This window comes from Labrus mixtus, chromosome 4 (assembly GCF_963584025.1).
Source record: "Labrus mixtus chromosome 4, fLabMix1.1, whole genome shotgun sequence".
Taxonomy (NCBI): Eukaryota; Metazoa; Chordata; class Actinopteri; order Labriformes; family Labridae; genus Labrus; species Labrus mixtus.
This window is the reverse complement of record NC_083615.1, coordinates 20136913-20159445: the sequence shown is the minus strand read 5'-3', so window position 1 is coordinate 20159445 and position 22533 is coordinate 20136913. Positions and strand designations below refer to the sequence as shown.

The 22533-nt window shown below is 39.2% G+C and overlaps 1 protein-coding gene across 1 annotated transcript in view; it reads left to right on the top strand.

Annotated features, from left to right (window-relative positions):
* The first annotated feature begins 2704 nt into the window (after positions 1-2704).
* The window catches only part of fa2h (fatty acid 2-hydroxylase), a 28126-nt gene continuing 8297 nt past the window's right edge, over positions 2705-22533 (top strand). Inside the window, exon 1 of the mRNA XM_061036252.1 lies at positions 2705-3152. Coding sequence (XP_060892235.1) covers positions 2871-3152 — 282 coding nt within the window. The 5' untranslated portion in view covers positions 2705-2870. The remainder of the gene's footprint in view (positions 3153-22533) is intronic.

Here is a 22533-nt window from a genome sequence, read left to right as displayed (position 1 = left end):
ATCAAATAGAAACACTTCTCTTATCACCCCTAACTGAAACTGACTTCTGTAATATCTCTGGTTAAAATCTTAAAATGGGCGTCTGAAATAATGAAGCTTAGGAAATTTGCTGCCGTTCTTGAAGAATGGCAAGCTGTCAAACGCTTGTCTCATTTAGTCATCCCATTCATTGCAAGCGCTCGGCTGCCATCTAGTGTCCTAAGTGGTACACATAACACCAAAACTTTGGAGTGTGTCTGCGGCTTTTAATCTGAAATTGTATTGTACAAATGTTAAAACAATTAACCTAAAAGTGAGAAGACATAAATACGGAGGAATAAACACACTGTGGGGCATCGGTTCTGTCTGAACTGGATCTCACGCTCTAGCAGGAGGGAGGAACAACTTCACTTGCCCCCAATGCGCACTTCATCGATACCAGCGCAAATCATTGGCTGATGTCGCTGTCACTTGTAGATCCATTAACAGAGAATAGTGGTGGTTACCTTTATATCAATCAATCGCTTTAATTGTATAGCGCAAAATTCATAACAAATGTTATCTCGAGCTCCCAGGAAAATGTGTGGTTAGTATAGGCTAACTAAGTAATATGATGTGAATGCAGAGAGAGAGAGAGTGAGGGAGAGATAAGAGCTCAAGGTGCCAGTTCCCCCAGTAGTCTAAGGCAGCATAACTAAGAGCTGGTGAATACCTGCACCAGCCCTAACTATAAGATTTATTAAAAAATGGAAGTTTTAAGTCTATTCTTAAAAGTACAGACTGTGTCTGCCTCCCGGACCCTGACTGGGAGCTGATTCCAAAGGAGAGGGCTCTGATAACTGAAGGCTCTACCTCCCAGAGTAGATTTAGAGACTGTATTCTGGGAGTGTAATGTTCTCAAGGGTAACGATGAGCTCTTTTAGATAAGATGGTGCCTGACCATTTAGAGCTTTGTAAGTGAGGAGAAGGATATTAAATGCTATTCTATATTTTCTAAGGAGCCAGTGCCGAGAAGCCAATACAGGAGTGATGTGGTCCCTTTTTCTAGCTAGTACGCGAGCTGCAGTGTTTTGGACTAGTGGTCATTTTGCGACAGGATATGCCTGATTTTAGCCAGGCTGATGCCATTTAGGGTAGTTATATCATTAAAAAGCATCTCTGAGGTTTTTAAGTCCAGGAACAATGACTTCAGACTTGTCTGAGTTAAGTAGCAAAACATTTCTGGTCATCCAAGTCCTAAAGTCCTTAAAGTACACATCTAGTTTACATAGGCCTAATTGATTGGTGTCATCAGGCTTCATTAAGTAGCCTACAATTAAGAGCACACATATTTCCCTTTATGTCAACACAGCACTAAGCTATATTTAGCAAAGTTACACTGACAAGAAAAACCTCCTTTTAAGAGGCAGAAATCTTGGGCAAAATCAGTTCAATCAGGAGAGACTTAATTGAGAATGAACAATTATTTATTTAACAATAAATGTGCAACAATTTAGATTTGAATGTGCAAAGTCTTTGGGGGATTAGACTCCATCGAGACGACTTCATGTACTCGGAAGGGTAATGAGGCCGACAGCAGGATGGGATACCCCCCCTATGGTGGGTGCAGCGGTTGCCCTGAAATGACAGGATGAGTGTGGAAGAGAGAGAACTGTTTTAGCTTTTTGCCGCAGCAGGATGATTGGTTGAGAGAGGTTGTGCCCGAATCTGGTTGGTTAATTACTTAAAGAATAAACGCCCATTATGAGCTGATCACCAGAGAAGGGAGACAGATGAAGTAGTTTAGGTTGAAGTGAGAGGATGAATGAATTTGTGAAAGAATATAACCAGTCTTCCTGTATGAAAGTGCACGGGGCTTGAACATAGAGAGAGAAAGACTGGGATGTGGAGGGTGGGGCAGTAGCAGGTATCAACAGCTTTTAGAAAATGTAGTCGGCGCAGATCGACCTAAAAGAAAAGCATTTAGAAAGATTTGTTTTGTATACGTCCACTGTTTAAGCTATAGGCTACATTTGAACGAATCAATTTCAATTGTTATTGATTGGAATCTGTCGTTAAAGTCTACATTTTATTTAGGCCTGACACAAACCCGACATAAAGGAAGTGGTAGTTACCTGAAGTTGCAATGCTCACATAGTCCAAGATGCATTTGTTTAGCCTTTACGCGTTGGGAAAACTAGTGTCAGGGTTACGATTAAAGCAATGACTTGATAAAACTGATGCCCAGATTTGTTTCGCTTTATAATTCATAGCCTACGTTAAGTGTAGAGGAGGGGCATGGCTTTAGGCTATCTTATTATTCAGGAAGTGATGTCGGCATTCACAGTGGTTGACGGCCAAAGTGAACTTTTGTTGAAAAAATACCCACTTAAAGAATGTTTTTTGTAGGCCTAAAGGCTATGTCGGGTTATTAAATATAACCTTGCTCTACTCATCAGACGGAGTCACCGTCTCACCTACAGAGTAACAGGTGCGTCTGAGTGTAATGCTGCTTTCAAGGAACATTCAGGAATCGGGTTTCGGGAATGTGTCGCGTAAAACTCGTCTTTATTGAAAAGAAAAAACAAATATGTGTAAATATGCAAACAATACAACCCATCAAGACACTTTACTAATACATTTAAGTTTAGACACCTGTAGGCCTTTATCGTTGCTGCTGTCAATAGATCTGAACTCCAATCTTTCCTTTGTATTTGAAGCCCTCACAGACCCCGCCTCTCGCCTCTGTCCTCCCAAGGATAAGCGACTAAAGTTTTACAGCTTTTGGGTGTCAACGTCGGAATTGACTTCTTTAGCAGTCAGTGAATGTTAGAACTGTCTCTGCCCTGCGTCCTCTCTGTACACTTTTCTATTCAGGTGTGGGCCTACGCTCTGCATCTCCATTACCAGGAATGTCTCCGTCGACGTCCCCCAGGTTCTTCACTGAGAGGGAGGTGGCCCGACACTGCACTAAGGACTCCTGCTGGGTTCTCCAGGGGACCAGGGTGTACGACGTGACCGCTTTCTTGCGTATGCACCCGGGTGGTGAGGCGCTTATACTTAGCCGATCAGGCAAGGACGTGTGCCAGGAGATGGAAGGACCCCCACACCGCCACTCCGACAACGCCCGGCGGTGGATGGAACAGTACTACATTGGGGAGCTACACAGAGACAACTACTCCGAAGAGGCACAGGTAAAGCCTTACTTGTTTACGTTTTTCAAGCTGAACAGGCATGACATTACTTTCTCAGAGCATGAAAACAATTTAATACAAATACATGGACTAATAAAAACCTGTTTGTATGTCTCAACAGGATGTTCAAGGTGTGCATATTTCTTAGCATGTGTAAGAAACTGACAGATGTTTTCGTAGCCTATTTAAATATAGTATAACACTGAGTAACGCACTGTCTTGTTGTTACCGTTTTTGGAATATTTCTCCAACTACAATAAAATAAACGTATTCTCCAGAGGTGCAGATAGGCTAAATGATTAAGACTGTAACCCAAATTACGCATCAGGGGTGTGCCACTATTTTGGGAAATTTCTATCCCGTGTGACAGAGGGGCTGGAGAAGTTGGAGGTGCTTGGAGAAGTAATTCAATTGGATGACGTAACACTATGTGCTTCGCAAAATCAAATTTTATAATCGTCAGTGTTGTAAATAGCTTACTGATAGTTTTAACAGCATCTCATACGGATTTAAAAGAAAACATTCAAACCTCACACTGAAAGTTCAGACGTGGCTTAGACCAGTTTGAATAGGCCTACATTTAATAAACAGAGCAGCGAGGTTGACGTGCGGACGCACAGACAGATGCGCACTCGGTGCACATTGGAGTAGTTTGGAAGGCGTCAGTCTGCAGTGTAGTTCACACACTTCAATGGTGAACCTGTTAACTACTGAGCAGATGATCAATTCTAGTTTTTGTTTCTTGCCCGTCCACTTAACTGCGCGATCAATGGCATGTTCCCTGACTCTCGCTCGCCTGTTCACAGCTCTCTCCCTCTTAAGTGCGGACCCACCGTTTTCTTTAAATGCATGTTTTGACACAATAAGGGGCATAAGCTTGGAAAAACGGGCTTTGAATCGCGAGAATATTGCGATCTAATGTTTATTAAATAAACCTTAATTGCAGTTGTTATATATATGTATATATATATATAAATATAAAAGACTCCGTAATTGAAGACCACAGATGAGCAGCGGAGGTGCGGGTCGTGTCTTTGGGCGAATTGAATTTGTGCAGTTGTTCCACAGGTTCTCATATAATATTCAACAAGAATTTAAAAATATGGCGTTTATTAACTATTATGCTGCGTTGTCTGACAGGATGATCAAAGGTCTTGGATTGGTCTTGGTGTGCGCATCGATCGAAAAGCTCCAAACTGCTACGAGTTGTATGACTCGACAGGAGGAAGAGGCCTATTATAAACAAGATACAGAGTGCTATTAGTAAACGGACAAAAACGTAATCACACAAACCGGTGTAGGCTATACTTCATCCACGTATGCCATAAAATGGGGTTAATAGTTTAAAATTTCTTATAACTGATGGTTTTAATTGTCCCTGAGTTCATACTTCCTGAGTTCATCCCTATAGAGCCTGGATGTTATTGGGGAAGAAGTGGCATGGTCCTACCATATGTTCAAATCTTAACATCTCTACTACCATTTTAACAAAATACTCAAACCACTGGAATGCTGTGCTAACCTGAGCCAAAATATGCCACACACTGAGCAAACATCCCAGACAAGAATGACACAACCGAAGTGACTCTGCCAACATTGGTGCTTTCGAGGCAATGAAATGCCATTTAGGGCCTTTTGGATCTGTGAATATCTGTTTCTTGACTTCACAGCATTTCGCAGGACTTGAGATAGAGAAGGAACACCCCCCTACCCCAGCCAAACAGTGGTAATTATAAGGGTGGTACTGAGGAGTTAACAAATACAGAGAGGTCTGCCAGGATAAGAGAATGGATGCTATGGGGTTGACGTTGTAGGTTGGGTTGGTGCTTTTGTGATGTTAATAAATGATTTAAGGTTTGTGTGTATTTGTTCATTTGTGTGCATGTGTGAAAAGACAGAGAAAGAAACTGGTTTGTCATGTCACAGTAATGGAGCACAAAAATACAACTTTGATGGAAACATTCATTTCCTTTCTATTGGATCAATTCACACTCATTTACCTTTGTGTGTTTCTCTTAGGAGAGAGTTTGTATAAATCTCTTACCAACAGAGGGGACATTTACATGGATTGCACTGTCATGTGTCTGCGAGTGTATTTTTGCCTGGCGGTGCATCTGTGTACGCAAAGTTAACACAACTGCAGTAACAAAGGCCATTTTCTCTTCTTTATCCCTTCTGGATGGTCATGTGCACATCACTCATAAGTCATACCTACAACACAGCACTTTTGGACTTCTTTATTGCTCTGTTAGCCATTAGATTTGGAAATGGTGTACAAACATAAACTTTGTGTTTTTACTGGCTAGATGGGAGAGTTGTGTTGCAGTCATTCTGTTTAATTTGCTAAGCTGTTTGACGATTTTTATTCGCTATAGTTGAGTGGTTTAGTTTTTCTTTGTCAGCAGCTAGCGTTACACCCTCTCTAGCTGAAGTCCAAGATTAATCTTTTTTTTTCTCATTTTATTTGAAATGCATCTTGTTGGAGGTGATTCAACACTGAGGTCAGTCCAACATCCAGCTTCACAGAACCAGACTCCAGTTGTTTGGAGAATGTCATGAGGTAAAATATATTAACAATCTGACATCAAGATCCTTTAAACCTGCTGAAAAAAAAACTTGTTTCAAAGCAAAGTTTACATTTTGTATATAATATACCCATTATTGTTTCAACTTATCGATTAGCCTACAATTAACCACCATGTGTACAAAATTAGTAGAAGATAATATATTTATGTAAACTGCTAATTATTTGGTGTTTTTTTTCATGAAAAATGGCTATGATTCATTGAATATATAAAGAGTTGAAGATTATTTTTCTTGGATGAGAAACCTACTTGTTCCAGCACTATTATAAGATGTATGAAGTATGTATGAAGGACTAAAAATTAATTGACATGATGCAATCAGCCATAGAAAAGGTGCATCACTTCTTTTAATACTTTTAAGTAGAATTTGATGATAAGGAGAGGTCACCAAGGGCTACAACAGGAAGCTGGTTGAAACACGTTGGTAGACGGATCCTTAACGACAAGAAGGTGGCTGAAGAGAGCACGTCATTGTCATTGCTGGAGTTTAGATGAGATTTTCGCTAACCTCGTAGAGCTGGGTCAATTGAGCAGCTGTGGCTCAGTGGTAGAGTCAGGGGGTTTGATCCCCAGCTCCTGCAGTCAGATATAGAAGTATGAGGAAGACACTGAATGTCAAATTTCTCCCACCGCTAAGCTGGCAGCGTTTGATTGGGTGTCAATATAATAGAACTGTTGGACACTTTATGTAGCAGCCTCTGCCATCAGTGTAACCCTTTTCACACATAAAAAAATCTCAGGAGATTAGGCTACCTGGAGGGGCTTTAAGCTGTATGTGAACGCAAACATCTGAATTCTTCGTGCAGACTTCACCCGTAGTTTCTAGTTTCTAGTTTCTAGTTTCTAGTTTCTAGTTTCTAGCCAGACCCCTAGTATTTTCTCTGCAGAAAGTCTGAGTGAGCTGATGTGAGAACGCCGCAGCATATTCTCCAGAGAATTCACCTCGAGCCAATGGAAAGAGAATGATGTTTATATAAAGTGACTGCTGCACTGTGCATAAAGTGTCTACACGCGACCACTACGATCTCCGTGCACGTAATTAAACGGCTGCATTCTGTTTTCTGTTCGTCAGTATGTTGTTCTCCGCTCTTTTGTGGATGTTGTCATTCCATTAGATTACACATAGCATTGATATAAAGGCAAATATTCTCATCATAGTGCGTGTAGTGGACTCTGTTGCTTCGGCCCGTGGCATAGGCAGTATAAGCAAATGTTAGGGGCGCCTGCCATCCATAGGGGGCGTCCTGGCACCCGAAATGAGTGAGGAAGAAAAATTGAAGATAATAATAAGAAAAAGAATGAAACGTTTGTACAAATATTACTTAATGTTGTTTTATCTAATACCATTTTCATGCTATTAGTCAGTTAAATAACAAAAGAAGCCAAGAAAACATAACTGCATCCCCTATTCAAGAAAAGTTGTAAAACGTAAAGCTGTATGCCAGTTTTCTTTAAGTGTATGAACATTGTGATTGGTGAAGGAATTAGTTGCAATACAAGGGGCACCAACTAAAATCTTGCCTAGGGCACCAAGTGAGTTAGGGACGGCTCTGCTTCGGCCGCTACTACTTTTTTACGTCACTTCTTACCTCAGGAAATCCCCCAATCCCCCTCCCCTCTGACAGGGATAGTCTCCAGCTGTGAGGAGCGTATTTGAACGGCTAGGTCGGGAGAATCTCCGGAGCGGTCGTTCTGTAATTATCTAGATATTTTACGGAGTGCATATGTGAAAAGGGCTTATTTGAATATGGTGTGAATGGGTGAATTTGACCAGTGAAATTGATCCATTACGAAAAGGGAGAAGTCTATATTTGCAGTTCAAAGTGTTTCACTTCTGAGATGTAAGTAAGACAGAACCAGTGTAGTGTATAATACTGACAACATAGAAAGAATGGAATATGATAGAATTTGAGAGACTTTATCATGAATATTGTCAAATAAGGAATTCAAATGAAATACTTAAATCAGTCTCACTACCACGTTAGTTTCAGAAATATGAAACCTTACAGGTGGATCTTCAGTCTAAAAGCTTCCTTGCCGTGCAGGCTTGTCTGGATCATAAACTGTAAAAACACAAATGAGGTCACATTTATCACAGAGTTTCACATTTTATGGCGGAATTAAGCATCTCAGAAACGCAAGGGGTAGTAGATTAACCCCTCTTGTCCATCTTCGGTAAATTGTAGTTTTTACACAGCAGAGCTAAGTTACAATTGTGACATCCGCCTAAGTGTAAGTGCTTGTCTTTTCCTTCCTCTCATGCCCATCTTTCCCTGACCCTGTTATGTTTTTCATTAAGGTAAATGGTATAGGAAAGGACTTCAAATAGACCTTTTGTGTAGTGTGTTTTGAGTAGTCAGAAGACTAGAAAAGTGCTATACAAGCTCAAGTCCATTTACCATTTTTATGTTTTCAAAGTAAAATTACTTTGGGGCTCAAATGTTATGGAAATAAAATAAATTAAAGGTTTTGGCAAGAAACCTAAAGAAGCACGATTGTTTGGAGGATACATTTGTTTGTTTTCCCAGCAATATAAAACAGATACGTCAGTTTTGTTGAAAACGTACTCATGTCTCATCTTTCCACCAAATAAGTATTGATACTGGCATTAATAAAGTCTTGGATCTTTAAGATGTCTGGATAATGGTGTCAATATGGATAAAAGTTAATGATCCCATCCCTTTTATTCTATTCTATTTAAATCCAGGGTGGTGTTGGGGGGTGGTGTTTGGGGTGGGAGGGACTGCAAATTGTCAAAGCATACAGTCTGAGCCCATGACTAATTCATTAGCTGAGGTTTTGCCCAAGGATACTTAAATATATGGACTTGCTTGGATGTCCATGCACATTATGACCACAGCAAATACCATGAAAAAGTTGCTTAACTGACACCTTGTACAGAACCTGAGCTGAGTTTGTTTAACAGTAAAGGGGTAAGTAACCATTAGTGTGTGTGTGCTTGCTTGCACAGGTGTGTGTGTGTGTGTGTGTGTGTGTGTGTGTGTGTGTGTGTGTGTGTGTGTGTGTGTGTTTGTATGTTTTAAATGACAGACATGCCTTTCCCTTTAATCAGTCAGGCAATCATGGGTGCACCTTTGTTTGCTCTGTGCTCCTGTTGCTTTAACACAAACGAATGAAGCCAGCCACTCCTTACTGCTAGTCAGAATGTGAAAATTAAGAAATTAGTAACACATAGTAACACATAATTTAGATTTAGATTTTTTTTTAGATAAAACTTCTCTTGAATTAATTAATTACTTTACTTTATTTCCAACCATGAATTAAAATTAGATAATAAAACAAAAACAAACGTAACAGTATCTGAAAAGGAGTAGGAAGAAGTCAAACTTATATATCCCTACCCCTATGTCACATTTCTTCTATTAGTTTAAAAATGATTCCAATAATTATTCTTAAACTGTAAGAACCTCTTGTTGTCTCTCTGTAGTTAGGTAAAAAAAAAGCAATTGAAGTCCATTACAGAAACATGTAGAGCAACAAAGTGTTGAAAGAAACCTTAAAGGTTAGAGTACAGAGTCCATCTCAGAGTTTATTATGGTGGGTGCTGATAAGTCCTGTATATGGAACGTTGGAAGGCATCACCCGATGGCTTCCAACATGCATTGTGAGATGAGACAGATAAGTTCAGCTCTTCTATACGTCCCACCGCAGACACACATACACGCACACACACGCACACACACACACACACACACACACACACACACACACACACACAGGCACACGCACACACACACACACGCGCAAACTCTTCTAATAAACTACCTCTTTTATTTCTCTTAAGAGCTGCTCTGAGGCTATCACCGTGGTGATATATTACCCCACATATTGTTTACCTTTACGACCATAGAGACTGCAGACATGGCTTTTATACGCTTAATTTCAGGCCTCAGGTGACTATCCTCATCACCGCGGTTACACTTGGGAAAAAAAGAGTGAGGTCCAGGACACAGGATGGACAGTCAGAGAACACTGAGAAAAATGTATGACTAAAGGTTAATGACTTCAGCAATAATCCAACAGGAGTGATACTTAAGACTTTCATTACCCTATTCCTTTAGATCATGCTTGAGATGTTAAGTGGTCATAAACATATGAATAAGGGAAACAATGTTCAATATTGATAACAAAAATCTTAACCTTTAACACTTTACAATAAAAATAAATACTTTTAACACTTCGGGTCTCTGCCTTCTTTCTATTACCAATACTCAAAACATTTGTGCTATTAACTACTATTAACTACTTATATGTTTTTTACATTATAATACATAAACTGAACAAAGTGGGATTTGTTAGGACACTTTCAGTCCCATTTGTCTGTAAGTTGCCAGTTAACATTGTAAGGGCACACTCCCTAGCTTCTCACTGAGGTTCGTGAATGAATCACTTCAGTGCAGAGTCAGGTGTGTTTGTGGCTGATCGAATTCTCTAAAAGTTAAGGAAAGGTGGGTCAATGCTTCCTTTATAACCTCCTTCAGCATAGGATACACTGGACCATCCTTTACAAAGGAGATGAGATATGCCGCCCCACAATTCCTTGCAGCCGCAACATTTAAAGCGAGTCGCGCATCCGACCGTTCACGAATATTAACGATGATCGTAAAGTGACACAGATCATGTAAGGGATGAAGAGATAAGAGATATTTTTATCCAGATGATGTTTTATTCAACATATTTCATTCACTTAAGAATGCTTTGTGCAGTTGTACATTTGTATGCTTAAAACATTATGTGTAGGTTATATCTTACATTAATGTAACAATTAATTTCATACAATCATACTTATTTTGATGTTGATTTCTGAGTGGACAGGAAGGTGATGGTTTCACTTTTGTTACTTGTAGCCTTTTATTTCAATCCCAACCTTGTGGTGATTAGGATTATTTCACCAGTAAGAAGGCACAGGGGAAAGTTTTTTAGATTATCTTTTTGTAGTCCATTTTCGAAACATTGTAGTTTCAACACGGCAGACCCATGTCATTAACCTCCGCCGGCCCGTCGCGTTTAATTACGTGGCCTAGTGGAAAATGTGGTCGGATTGTCAGAGCAACGAGATCACCTTTCCCTAAGTCCTTTATGAATTCTCCTAACATCTTTCCTTGACCTCATGACGTTTTCCCCGGGGTTAATGTAAAGCGGATAGTGAAAGGAGATAGGAGGGAACCCTTGGACTTCATCGCTCTGTGCTGACTCATTATCTCACCTTCAGAGGTAGTGAGAGGTTTTCCCTGTGTTGTCTCTTGTGGTCTGTGTGTTCATAAACACAAACTAATAACTTTCTGTGTATTTGTGTCTATTGCTAGTCACTCAGTAAATAAAATGGGGTGCTGGGTAGTTTTGTTGATATACCCCATCCCTTTGTGTTGAGGCCTCCCTGGCAGCCTTTGCTTTTGTGAATTGTGTTCTGGGTCTTCTGGACAATTTAGTTTCTAGTCAGCTGCTTGGCAGCAGTGGTTTAGTTAATCATTTTCTGTGTGTTATTTAGTTTAGAAGGGTGTTTTGGCTCTATACTATTTCTTTGTCACCCCCTCCAATCTATCTCTTGAGATTGTTGTGGATCAACTATATATCCTTCCTGGATAACTTTAAGACACCCGGGGTCTGCACCTGTGTCCCACTTCCCCCTTTCCTGACAAATATGGCGTTTTTGTGTTATAATGTCAAAAATACTTATTAGATGTTTTTAATGAAAAGCTACACAAAGACGCATTCATTTAGACACTTCCCGTCTGACAACCACCGACGCATTTATTTGAAAGTTGCAAGTTAACATTGTTACTCTTTAAACCGTCCAGATTGTCCTTCAGTGATGTTCGCTTATATTTAATTCAAATATCTTATATGAGCAATTAAATTGGATATACATTCAACGATATATTCCAGACTCGTTTTCATGGTTATTACAATTTTGCCTGTGACCGTGATATTAATTGAAACTCAGATTTTTGATAGGCACAGAGGTAATTTTTAAATAAGGTGATTTTTAAATAAAGTGCAATAACATTAAATGTAAAGAACAGAGAAACAAACAGAATACAAATAATACTAAAATAAAAACCCACCCCACTCATCCCTTACCCTCCCACGACCCTTAATTCCTTCCCTCTACAACCATCTCAGTGTGTGCGAGGATGAGGAATGTTGTACTTGGTCAACAGTTGCAAGATATGATACAAGGGGTTTGAGGTTTTAATAGAATTTTTTAAGTCTGTCCTTTAGAACATATCTTATCCTTTCTAAATGGAGAGTGTTAGATACTGTATGTTAGATTTTCTAACCACATTATAGAGATAGGAACAGTTGCGCTTTTCCTCAAAATAAGAATTCATTTTTTTGCCAATAAGAGAGAAAGCGCTGCTGCATCGCATTTAATTGTCTAAAGGTCAGAGAAGTTCCAAGAATGATGAGAAGAGGCTAAGGTTTAATTGAAATGTTCATGAACTCAGACATTATTTTACAGATAGCAATCCAGAAAGAGTTAATCTTTGGACATAAAGCAAAACTATAAAGAAGAGTTACCACAGAAGACTGGCATCTATCACATTTAGGTGATACCTCTGGATATATGTTGTGTAGTTTTTCTTTCGAGTAGTGGAGCCTGTGTTTAATTTTAAACTGGATGAGACAGTGTCTTGCGTTATTTGAACAAGTATGTTTATTCTCAAGGCTCTTTTCCCATAAATCATCTGAAATTAGTTCACCAAACTCTTCTTTCCACTTATGCCTATAGTTGATGAGGGGGGAGCTCATTGATAAGAGAGTATTATAGATATGAGATATCAACTTACTTTCTTATGGGAATAATTTTAGACAGTCATCTATTTTTGATAGTGTTACAATCTCAAACCCTTTCAAGTGTTTCTGTATATAATCTCTAATTTGTAGATAACGAAAGAAGTCGTTATTCTCCATCTTATAATTCCTCTGTAATTGTGTGAATGAAGCAAAGACGCCTCCTATGTATAGGTCTCCAACACAGTGGATGCCCTTTACGCTCCACATATGGAAGGCTCCAGCAAGATTAGAGTGGGTGAAGGAGGGGTTCTTAGCAATAGGAAGAGCAAGTGATATAAAATTAAGATTAATATTAGGCTTGATTTGCTTCCAGGTACGACTCATGTTGTGTATGATAGGGTTATTATTATAAATCCATTTATTAGTCTTAGTTGGAGCAAGTAGGATGGCACCTATGGAGTGCGGGTAGCAGTCTTCCTGCTCCAACTTTAGCCAATCAGACGATGGTGTTGATGTATCTAACCAAAAGGTAAACGTCTTTATCAATGAAGCCCAATAGTAGAACAAGAAATTTGGGAGTGCTAACTCTCCTTCAAGATTTGCTCTACAGAGATGTCTTTTACCTATTATATGGGCTTTCTGTCCTATTAAAGAATTTTAGAATTCTTTGAGGAAAACTGGAATGTTTTGAAATAAATATAATAACTGTGGGAGGAAAATCATCTTTATAGCAATAATTCTTAGGAAATAGGCAGAGTGTCCCAGAACGATATTTTAGTTCGTAATCTTTCTATTAGAGGGGAAAAGTTTGCCTGGAAGAGAGAGGAGTTATCCTTTGTTACTTCAATTCCCAAATAGGTGAATTTTTCAAGAGTGATGTTAAATGGGATATTATTCAGTTGATTCAAGTCGTTCAAGTGGATTGGCATTAGAACACTTTTGGTCCAGTTGACCCGGTTACCTGAAAAGGTCCCGAAGAGACTGATTTTATCTTGCAGCGTTGAAATAGTCATTTGTGGGCGAGTTATGTATAGAAGGATGTCATCTGCGTAGAACGACAACTTGTTGGTTGTGTCTTTAGTAGTGTACCCATGTATCTGGGGATCTAGTCTGATATATTGGGCCAGGGGTTCGATAGCCAGAGCAAAGATTAAAGGGGATAACGGACACCCCTGTCTCGTCCCTCTATGCAAGTTGAACTGGGAGGTTTGTCCGATTTGTGAGGATTTGAGCCAAGGGATTCTTATAAATCTTATAAAAAACAATAATAAGCGATAGGAATCTATTCCCAAGGTTAAATCTATGGAGAACCTCCAATAAGTAATACCACTCAATCTGGTCAAACGCCTTCTTGCCCTCTCTTTGTGTACATAATATTGAACAGACGTCTGAGATGGAAGGAAGCATTCCTATTTGGAATTAACCCGATCTGGTCTATATGGACTAACTTCTAGCAAGGGGTTCAGCCTATTTGCCAGTATCTTGGCAAAGGAATGTATTAATACGTACAGGATCTGGAGTGGTTTTATAATGGTAAATGGACTTGAGCTTATATAGCGCTTTTCTAGTCTTCCGACTACTCAAAGCGCTTTTAAACTGCATGTCACACCCACCCATTCACACCCTTTCACACACTGATGGTAACTGATTTTTATGTAGTATCATCCATCAGAAGTAACTAATCCCATTCATACACCGCCACCGAAGCAGCGGGAGCAATTCTTGCCCAAATCCACATGTTGCTCAGCTGGGGATCGAACCCTCGACCTTCCGGTTGAGAGGTAACGACTCTACCAACTGAGCCACAGTTGCCCCTCAAGCTTAAAAGCCTGTATAGAATTCAAGAAACCTGTAATTTATATCTTTATGTATTGTTCTGTCGCTTTCCATTTTCCTAAGCTGTCTAGCTAAGAGGCTCGTTACTGAAAAAAAGGAATATATTACTCATAATCATTACTCTTTTAAAATTAATATAATTACTTTACTTATTACTCCCTGCCAACAGTAATATGTTACACTACTCGTTACGTTACTTTTCGTATTAAGCCACACGTTTCATTAGTTATTTTTTATGTCCACGATTAAAATCCAGTCTTGGTTGTTTTGTAGGCATTGTAGGGCTACAGCTATCGTCCGCAGCCGCAGAGAGCTCGTTGGTTGGGTTTATTTCCACGAGCTTCACGTTGTTGTGCTGTTGTTGTAAGTGCTTAAGGAGATTTGAGGTTGTGTTTTTTGCAGTAGAAAGAGACCTAATACCTAATAGACCTAATATTTTTGCCTGGTAAGGAATTCTTTGCTTATTTTCGCAGATACACTATTGTTGTATTCATACTTGAGTGTTTCTATTTTTCTGTGTAAAGCAGTAGAGGGGGATTGTGCATTCTCTATATGTAGTAGTTTAATTCGGTCTTCTAATTCTTTTAACTTGGTCCTATATTTTTTCTTTCTTGAAGCTTCAAATGATATTATACAGCCTCTTATGTAAGCTTTGAATGCTTCCCAGAGGACGGAGGGAGAGGTCCCAGGGATGTCGTTCATCTCAAAGTATAGGGCAATCTGATCTCTCAGATATTCACAAAATGTATTTTCAGAGAGTTAATGGGAATTTAGTCTCCAAGAAGTATGAAGTTTATCTATATGGTCTAAATGTAGTGAGAAGGTTAGGGGGCTGTGGTCAGAAATAACAATACTGTGATATTTAGCATTCACTGAAAAGGGTGCAAGTCTAGAAAGTAGTCTATCCTACTATAGGTGTTGTGGACAGGCGAGTAAAAAGAGTAGTCCCTACCTGAGGGGTTTATTACTCTCCATATGTACAAGATGTTTGTATTATTAATGAACATATTTAAAAATTCGCTTGAGGCATTTCTTGGAAGTCTCCTTGTTGAGGACCTATCAAGATATGTATCCAAAACAGTATTAAAGTCCCCCCCAATTATCAAGTTTGTCTGTGAGATATCCGGTATTAGTGCAAAAACCTTCTGAAAGAATATGGGATTGTCTATGTTGGGGGCATATATATACACTAGTGTGAGGGAGATATTGCGAATTTCTCCAATTACTTTAATGTAACGACCATCTTTGTCAGCAACTGTTTTCTATTGTATAAAGGGCACACCTTTTCTAAATAAAATGGCTGCACCTCTCGCTTTGGATGAAAAAGATGTATGATATATTTCCCCTATCCACGTTGCTCTTAACCTTCCACATGAACTGTCATTGAAATAAGTCCCCTGCAGGAACATAATGTCTGAGGCTAGTGATTTAAGTTGGGTCAGAACCTTCCCTCTCTTGATTGGGTTATTTACTCCACGTACGTTCCAGCTGGAAAGTACAAGATCTTTCACCCCTCTAATATTGCTATTCAATATAATATTGCTATCATTAATCTGCAATTCTTAAGCAGTAAAGTATTTTAGCATCACAACTGTCAAAGTGTAGAGTTTGAGTGAATGGTCTTGTTAATCCTCCCTTCCCAAAGTTAACCAAGTCCCATAGTAACAAAGAAAAACAAAACAAACTACTCTAGCCAACTACAAATGTATGTGGCGCGAGCCTTCTTAAGGAACCAATTACAAAAGAACTAACAACTTAGAATGCTTCCCCACATCTTCTGGTGTCCTGTTGCTAACTCCTAAATATGATCCCATAGCCCCGTAACTCAGAGCATAAAAGATAGAAATAAATCAAGTGGAATCAGTGAATAGAAGATTAAAAAATAAGGTCAAATTGAATAACAGAGTCCCCAACCGCAGAGCTAACGTCATCAACAGGTTGAATCAGAGAAGGTAGTGCCAGGTCATTCAATAACATTGAGCCAGTTCCACACCTTGAAACCGTATTATTTACAGTCTGTACTCGAGACTAATAAATGAACAAGTATTAGTAACTGACCCTCAAACTATTAACAGTTCGGTTTTTGTGTTATACCGGGAAGGACATTAAATCTTCTGGTTGTTTATCTCGTGAGAGGGGCGATCTTACGGTCAAATATTAAGGCACCAGCTGTGTGTGTGTCACTATAGTAACAGTCCTTGTTATGCTAGTCTAAGCCACGAGAGCTAATGAACTAGCGCCAGTACGTAGCAACCTTCATTAAATCTTTAACTGTCCGCATCAGCAGTGAATTAAATGTCCTCCTCTCCCGCTGCAGTTGAACCTGATGTGGCAAGAAAATAATGGGTGAATAATGCTGCCGTTTGGGAAGTGAATTGGCATTGGTGAGTGCTAATTAGCTAATTTTTGCTAGTTAACGTTATCTCAGCGATAGCATCAGGACCACAGTCTGGGGACACAGAATTGTTTTAGCCATGTTTGTTGTCACCGCAGTCTGAAAAAAAGAGTTTGAATGTCTCATAAGAGATGCACAATATGAGTTTTATATAATTACCTACTTGTGATGGCAGATACTGATAAGATCACCAATATATTTTGACATTACTGCATTTTGAAAGAAGTTCATAAAATAAGGTTTATGCACATCCTGGGGTAAGAAAGATGTTTATATAGGCCTACAGTAACATGAACGTTTTGCTATACTAACTGACATTACCATGTCAACACCAAAAAACAGTTCTGGCTTTTCAATTTTTTTTACTTAAAGAAATGATAAAATATTCAAAATATCAGCTGATAAATTATCTGAACTTATATATATCTTGCATCCTTATGTAAAATGATGATCCAATACATAATCCTTAGAATCAAGGCCATAATATCCTTTTGCAGTTTGTGTGTCAAAAGGAAAACAGTGCTGTGTTTGGAGGATTGTGCTCTGAAGAACTCAGTTCCGTAAATAACAATAGGTACTCATGTTTCTTTTGAGATTTTTCTTTCTTTAGCTGCATCCCACTTACAAAGTTTTCATATTCTCAAAAAAGTTAAGATTGATTGCAATGAAAAATTGATGAAGGGCCCTCGCACCCCTGTGCATGTCGGGGTGTGTCGTGACCGCGGGAGTGCAGCAGCAGCAGGATTTGGCTAAGCAGCCGGCCGTGCAGTTCCGTTTGTGTAAAAGTCGTACTACTTTTGGTACGTAGAGCGGTTCATGCCGGAACTGTCATGATGTACAATTTTTCAAACAAATTAAAAAATTATGCCAGAATTCCTGTTGGGTTTTGACTATGGGTGAAAGAGGATTTTTTGTAGGTCTTGACATGGTCCTGACATGGTTGATAAAAATGTCATGCATGTAGGTGAAAAAATCCTCTATGGGGAGGCCTTTTGGAAGATTTTACAGGGGAGGACCCAGACATCAAAGTTTGACAGTACGCCGATGCGATGCCCTTCTATGTAGAATCGTGTAGATCGAAACTTTAGATCATTGATATGTCAAGAATACACTGACCGACTCTGGAGATGATCAGATGTACGGGGCCTCAAAAAAGTATGTAAAAATAAACAGCCTGTGAAACGCAAAATTGGGCCTTTATTTTGAAATAAAAAAAATATGGCGGGCTTCCTGTTGGGTTTTGACAATTGGTGCCATAGCATTTTATGTAGGTCCTGACATGGTTAATATGCAGAAAACAATTAATGAATGTAGGTGAAAAAACCTCTATGGGGAGGCGTTTTGGGAAAAATACACCATGGCGGCCACGCCCTTGCATTTCATATCTTGATTTCGCACAACTTTAGATCTTCAACATGTCTAGAACACACTGAGACTGAGTTGGCAATGATCGGATGAACAGGGTCTCCGGGAAGTACGCTCAGATAGGAAGCCTGAAAATTCTAAATTGGGCCATTATTCATACATTTAAAAAATTATGACAATGGGCATCTTGACATTTTATCAAAGTCCTTTCATAGTTAATATGCAGAAAAAATGTCATGCATGTCGGGGAAAAAACCCCTATGGGGAGGCCTTTTGGAAAGGTTAAAAGGGGCGCACCGAGACATCAAAGTTTGACGGTACAACGTGGCCACGCCCTTTAATGTAGCATTGTGCAGAGCACAACGGGAGATCTTCAACATGTCTAGAACAAACTGACAATGAGTTTCCAGTGATCGGATAAACGCCAACGGACAAGTTCGTTCAAATAGGTAGCCTATGAAACGCAAAGTTGAGCTATTTTTTTTATGTTAAAAAAATGATGGCGGATTTCCTGTTGGGTTTTGACTATGGGTGCCAGAGGATTATTTGTAGGTCTTGACATGTTCAATTTACAGAAATATTGCATGCATGTAGGTGAAAGAAACCCCTATGGGGAGGCCTTTTTGAACATTTCAAGGGGGCGCCACTGAGCCATTTAGCCTTGCCCAATCACTTCACCCACATGAAAAGTTTTACTTTCCCACTGGGATGATGTGTATGAAGTGTTGTGTGTATACGATTATGTTAAGCAATTTTAAGCCCCTCAAATAACAATTTTTTGTTTGATGGCGAACAACGTGTCGGTAAGAAAACAGCTTTTGGCGCAGGCCTTTGAGCTTCGAAAGGTTGTATGGCCAAGGTCTTTGAATGGTCAACAGTGATTTTGAGGGAGATGTGAGCAACTGTGTAGCAATGGCTAATGCAAATACAATAGTGCTCAGAAGTAGTAACTTCCTGTTGTCAACAGGTGGCGCTGTGACTGATTAAAAACATTAAATCATGGATGTGTTCAGGGTGGGCTCCTTGTCATGCAAGAATATTTTGGTGATGATTGAACACTGCATAGTACATTTATAAGCATTTACTGTTTAGGCGCGATGCCAAAAACGACATCAAACTTTGATATCATGTCACAGCCACACCTTATTATGAAACCTCGTGATTTGAGCACAACTTTTATTCTTCAACTTGTCTACTTTCATTTGATACCAAACTTGAATTGATCAGATGAACGCTCTCGGGCAGATGCTTTCAAACAGGTACCCTTTAAACGGGGAAAATATGGTGTTTTTTGACATTCAAAAAATCATAGCGGACTTCCTGTTGACATTAGACGATGACTTCCACAGACTTTTTTGTAGGTCTCGGCATGTTCAACAAGTTCAGAAATTTTCATGTAGGTAGGCAAAAAACCTATTCGTAAAAATCAAAAGGGGGCGCTGTTGAGCCATTTTGCGAACTTTGTTCATAAAAACGCCAAAATCAAATTTATCGCCGGACCTGGTGACCGTGCAAATTGAGTTTTCATGCATGTTCAGGCCCTCAAAATCGCGTTTGAACTGACAGAAACAATCATTTGATCCTAAGGGTTACAATAGGGTCCTACGCACTTGTCAGTGCTTCAGGCCCTAAAAAAGTATTTTATTGTTGTAATGAAATGTTTACTGAGACATAAGTTGCAATTATTATTATTGAAGCTTGTACTTGGGTAAAGGTTGATACGTGGCCTGTGCAGTAATTCAAAACGGTGAAAAAACATTTTCATCAGAATTACTTTGAAGGTGTCTGATTGTCAGGAATTGACACCCTGCAGTCAATCAGACTCAAGTATTGACCAAGACTATGATATAATATTTTATTTAGAATGTAGTCAAACCAAATTAACATGGCTTAGCCAGGATGTATTCATTTAATCACAATGAACATCTTTGGCTTCAGGGAAAGCAAAGTTGAGAAAAAAACCCATTGTAGTATTATTACCACTGAAGTCCGCACATAACTGTTTAGTTTTGACTGGGATTACAACAAATCCATCTGTTCATACAACATTTATTTGTGAATATCACATATTATTCTAAAATGGACAGAGGCAAACTGTTTTGGAGATGTAGAAGAAACTGTTTTGTCTGTTTTTAGTTCCCCCTGAGCTACCCTGCTGGATTGAAAAACTAAAATGTGCCTGTTCACATTAAGACGTCATTCATGCTTGTAAGTCTAACCGAACAAAGGTCAGTTTTGCATCATTCATTTCGCTTGTCACGGTTGCTATTGATTATAACTTTGTTAAGATATATATAGCATAGCAACATGGAGGGTGGTTGCAGTGTTTACATGGCACTCTGCTTTGCATGCTGCACGGTAATATGACACCTTCACAAATTGGCTAGCTACTTGAAGCCTCTGATCCTTGTTCATCAGCGCACAAACAATCCAGAGCAGGTACGGGGGGGGGGGATCTTGAGTCTTGATCATTCAGGTTTGACTGGTTTTTGTAGTTAGAGGGAGATGAATGATCTTTTTATCCACACAGACAGACATCTCACCCTCACACACCCTTCATATACTTTCAGATACTCGTTCTTGTTTATTATCTTATGCAGAGCATATTTCTCTGTGAGATGTTCTGGCTTTTTAGTTTCCTTTGAAATAGATTTTGCATTACATTTAAGGCATTGCCAGCCAAGTAGGTACCACCCATGAAACTAAACAAAGCTGTGTCATGCATTAACATTCTATCATTCACCTTTGAAAGAGTGCTATGAAAAAAAAGGTTTCCTTTGAATGCTAAGCTGGATCATTAATCACATTTTTGTTAATCATAAACTTGCTATTTTTTCTGGAGCAGAGTGAGAGTAATAACTTATCACAATTTTGCTGCATTTGATTTGGATGAATTCACATGAATAATCTAAACGTTTTAATGAGGTCAATGGGTGTCATTCACCAATATGTTACTAAGTTTTTTTTCTTAAATTTGTTTCAAAGAAGAACCTAAGAAAACTCTTACGGTACGGCTCCACTGATCGGGCTGGAGACCTCAACTCGCCGCTTGATGGGCGTATACCCATTTTATGGCTGTTGGCATATTATTTTATTTCGTTTTGCCTCCTTTTTGCTGTAGGTTACGCAATTGGTGAAGTAGACTCAATGAATGCATCTGATTGGATAGTCGAGCGATTAGTCCGGGCGGTTGCTGTACTCATTTGCATAGAATAGACTTCACGTCTATTCTTATCCGGCGAATGCCCCAGAGCCCTTCTCGAGACGTGACCTGTGACCTGTGCAATACCTGTCAGCACCTGTGTGTCCAATCGGACTCAAAGGTGATTGTTTACTCTTACTGACATTGTTCCCTTTTTTCTAGATCCTTGCTTGTGTTGTACTTACTCTTTGATGTACGTCGCTTTGGATAAAAGCGTCTGCTAAGTGAATTGTAGAATTGTAGAATTATTAGATATAAATTGTATAATGACACAAGTGCTGTCTTTTGCTACTGTCATTATCCCGTGATCAAACATTTTTACACTCCAAAAGCCAACCATTAACAAATCTTCTTACATAGTGGCTGATCAAAGGGCAAGACAGCTCAACATTTGCCCTGCACACTCCACCTTTACCCCCAATATTCTCCTTATCATCAGTCATAAAAACCCACAGTGATAAAATGCAAGGATAGAAACTGACTCACACTCACAGGAGTTATTGCATTTTTCTGGAGAAATTAAACAGTACATGGATTTTGTTTCTAAATCAAATTAAACAAAACCTCTCATTATAAAAAACAATGAAAAGCAACGGGCCTAATTGAGCCTGAATTGGGGAAATTGAAAATTAAGGTAACGTTACAATTTTTTGTGGGCAGAAGGTATTGCAGAAGAGGAGAGAGGAGAGGATAGACAAAATGCCTCGAGTCATTGAGAAGTATATCTGTTAATTAGACATTATGCACGTTCAAAAAATACAAGGTAAAGTAGAAACAAACTGCTTAAGTTGTTCATCAATTATCTTCTTGTCACCGGACAAGATGACTGTGTTATTAACCACCAGACAAGATGAATGTGTTATTAACCACCGGACAAGATGAATGTGTTATTAACCACCAGACAAGATGAATGTGTTATTAACCACCAGACAAGATGAATGTGTTATTAACCACCAGACAAGATGAATGTGTTATTAACCACCAGACAAGATGACTGTGTTATTAACCACCAGACAAGGTGACTGTGTTATTAACCACCAGACAAGATGACTGTGTTATTAACCACCAGACAAGGTGAATGTGTTATTAACCACCAGACAAGATGAATGTGTTATTAACCACCAGACAAGATGACTGTGTTATTAACCACCAGACAAGATGAATGTGTTATTAACCACCAGACAAGATGAATGTGTTATTAACCACCAGACAAGATGAATGTGTTATTAACCACCAGAC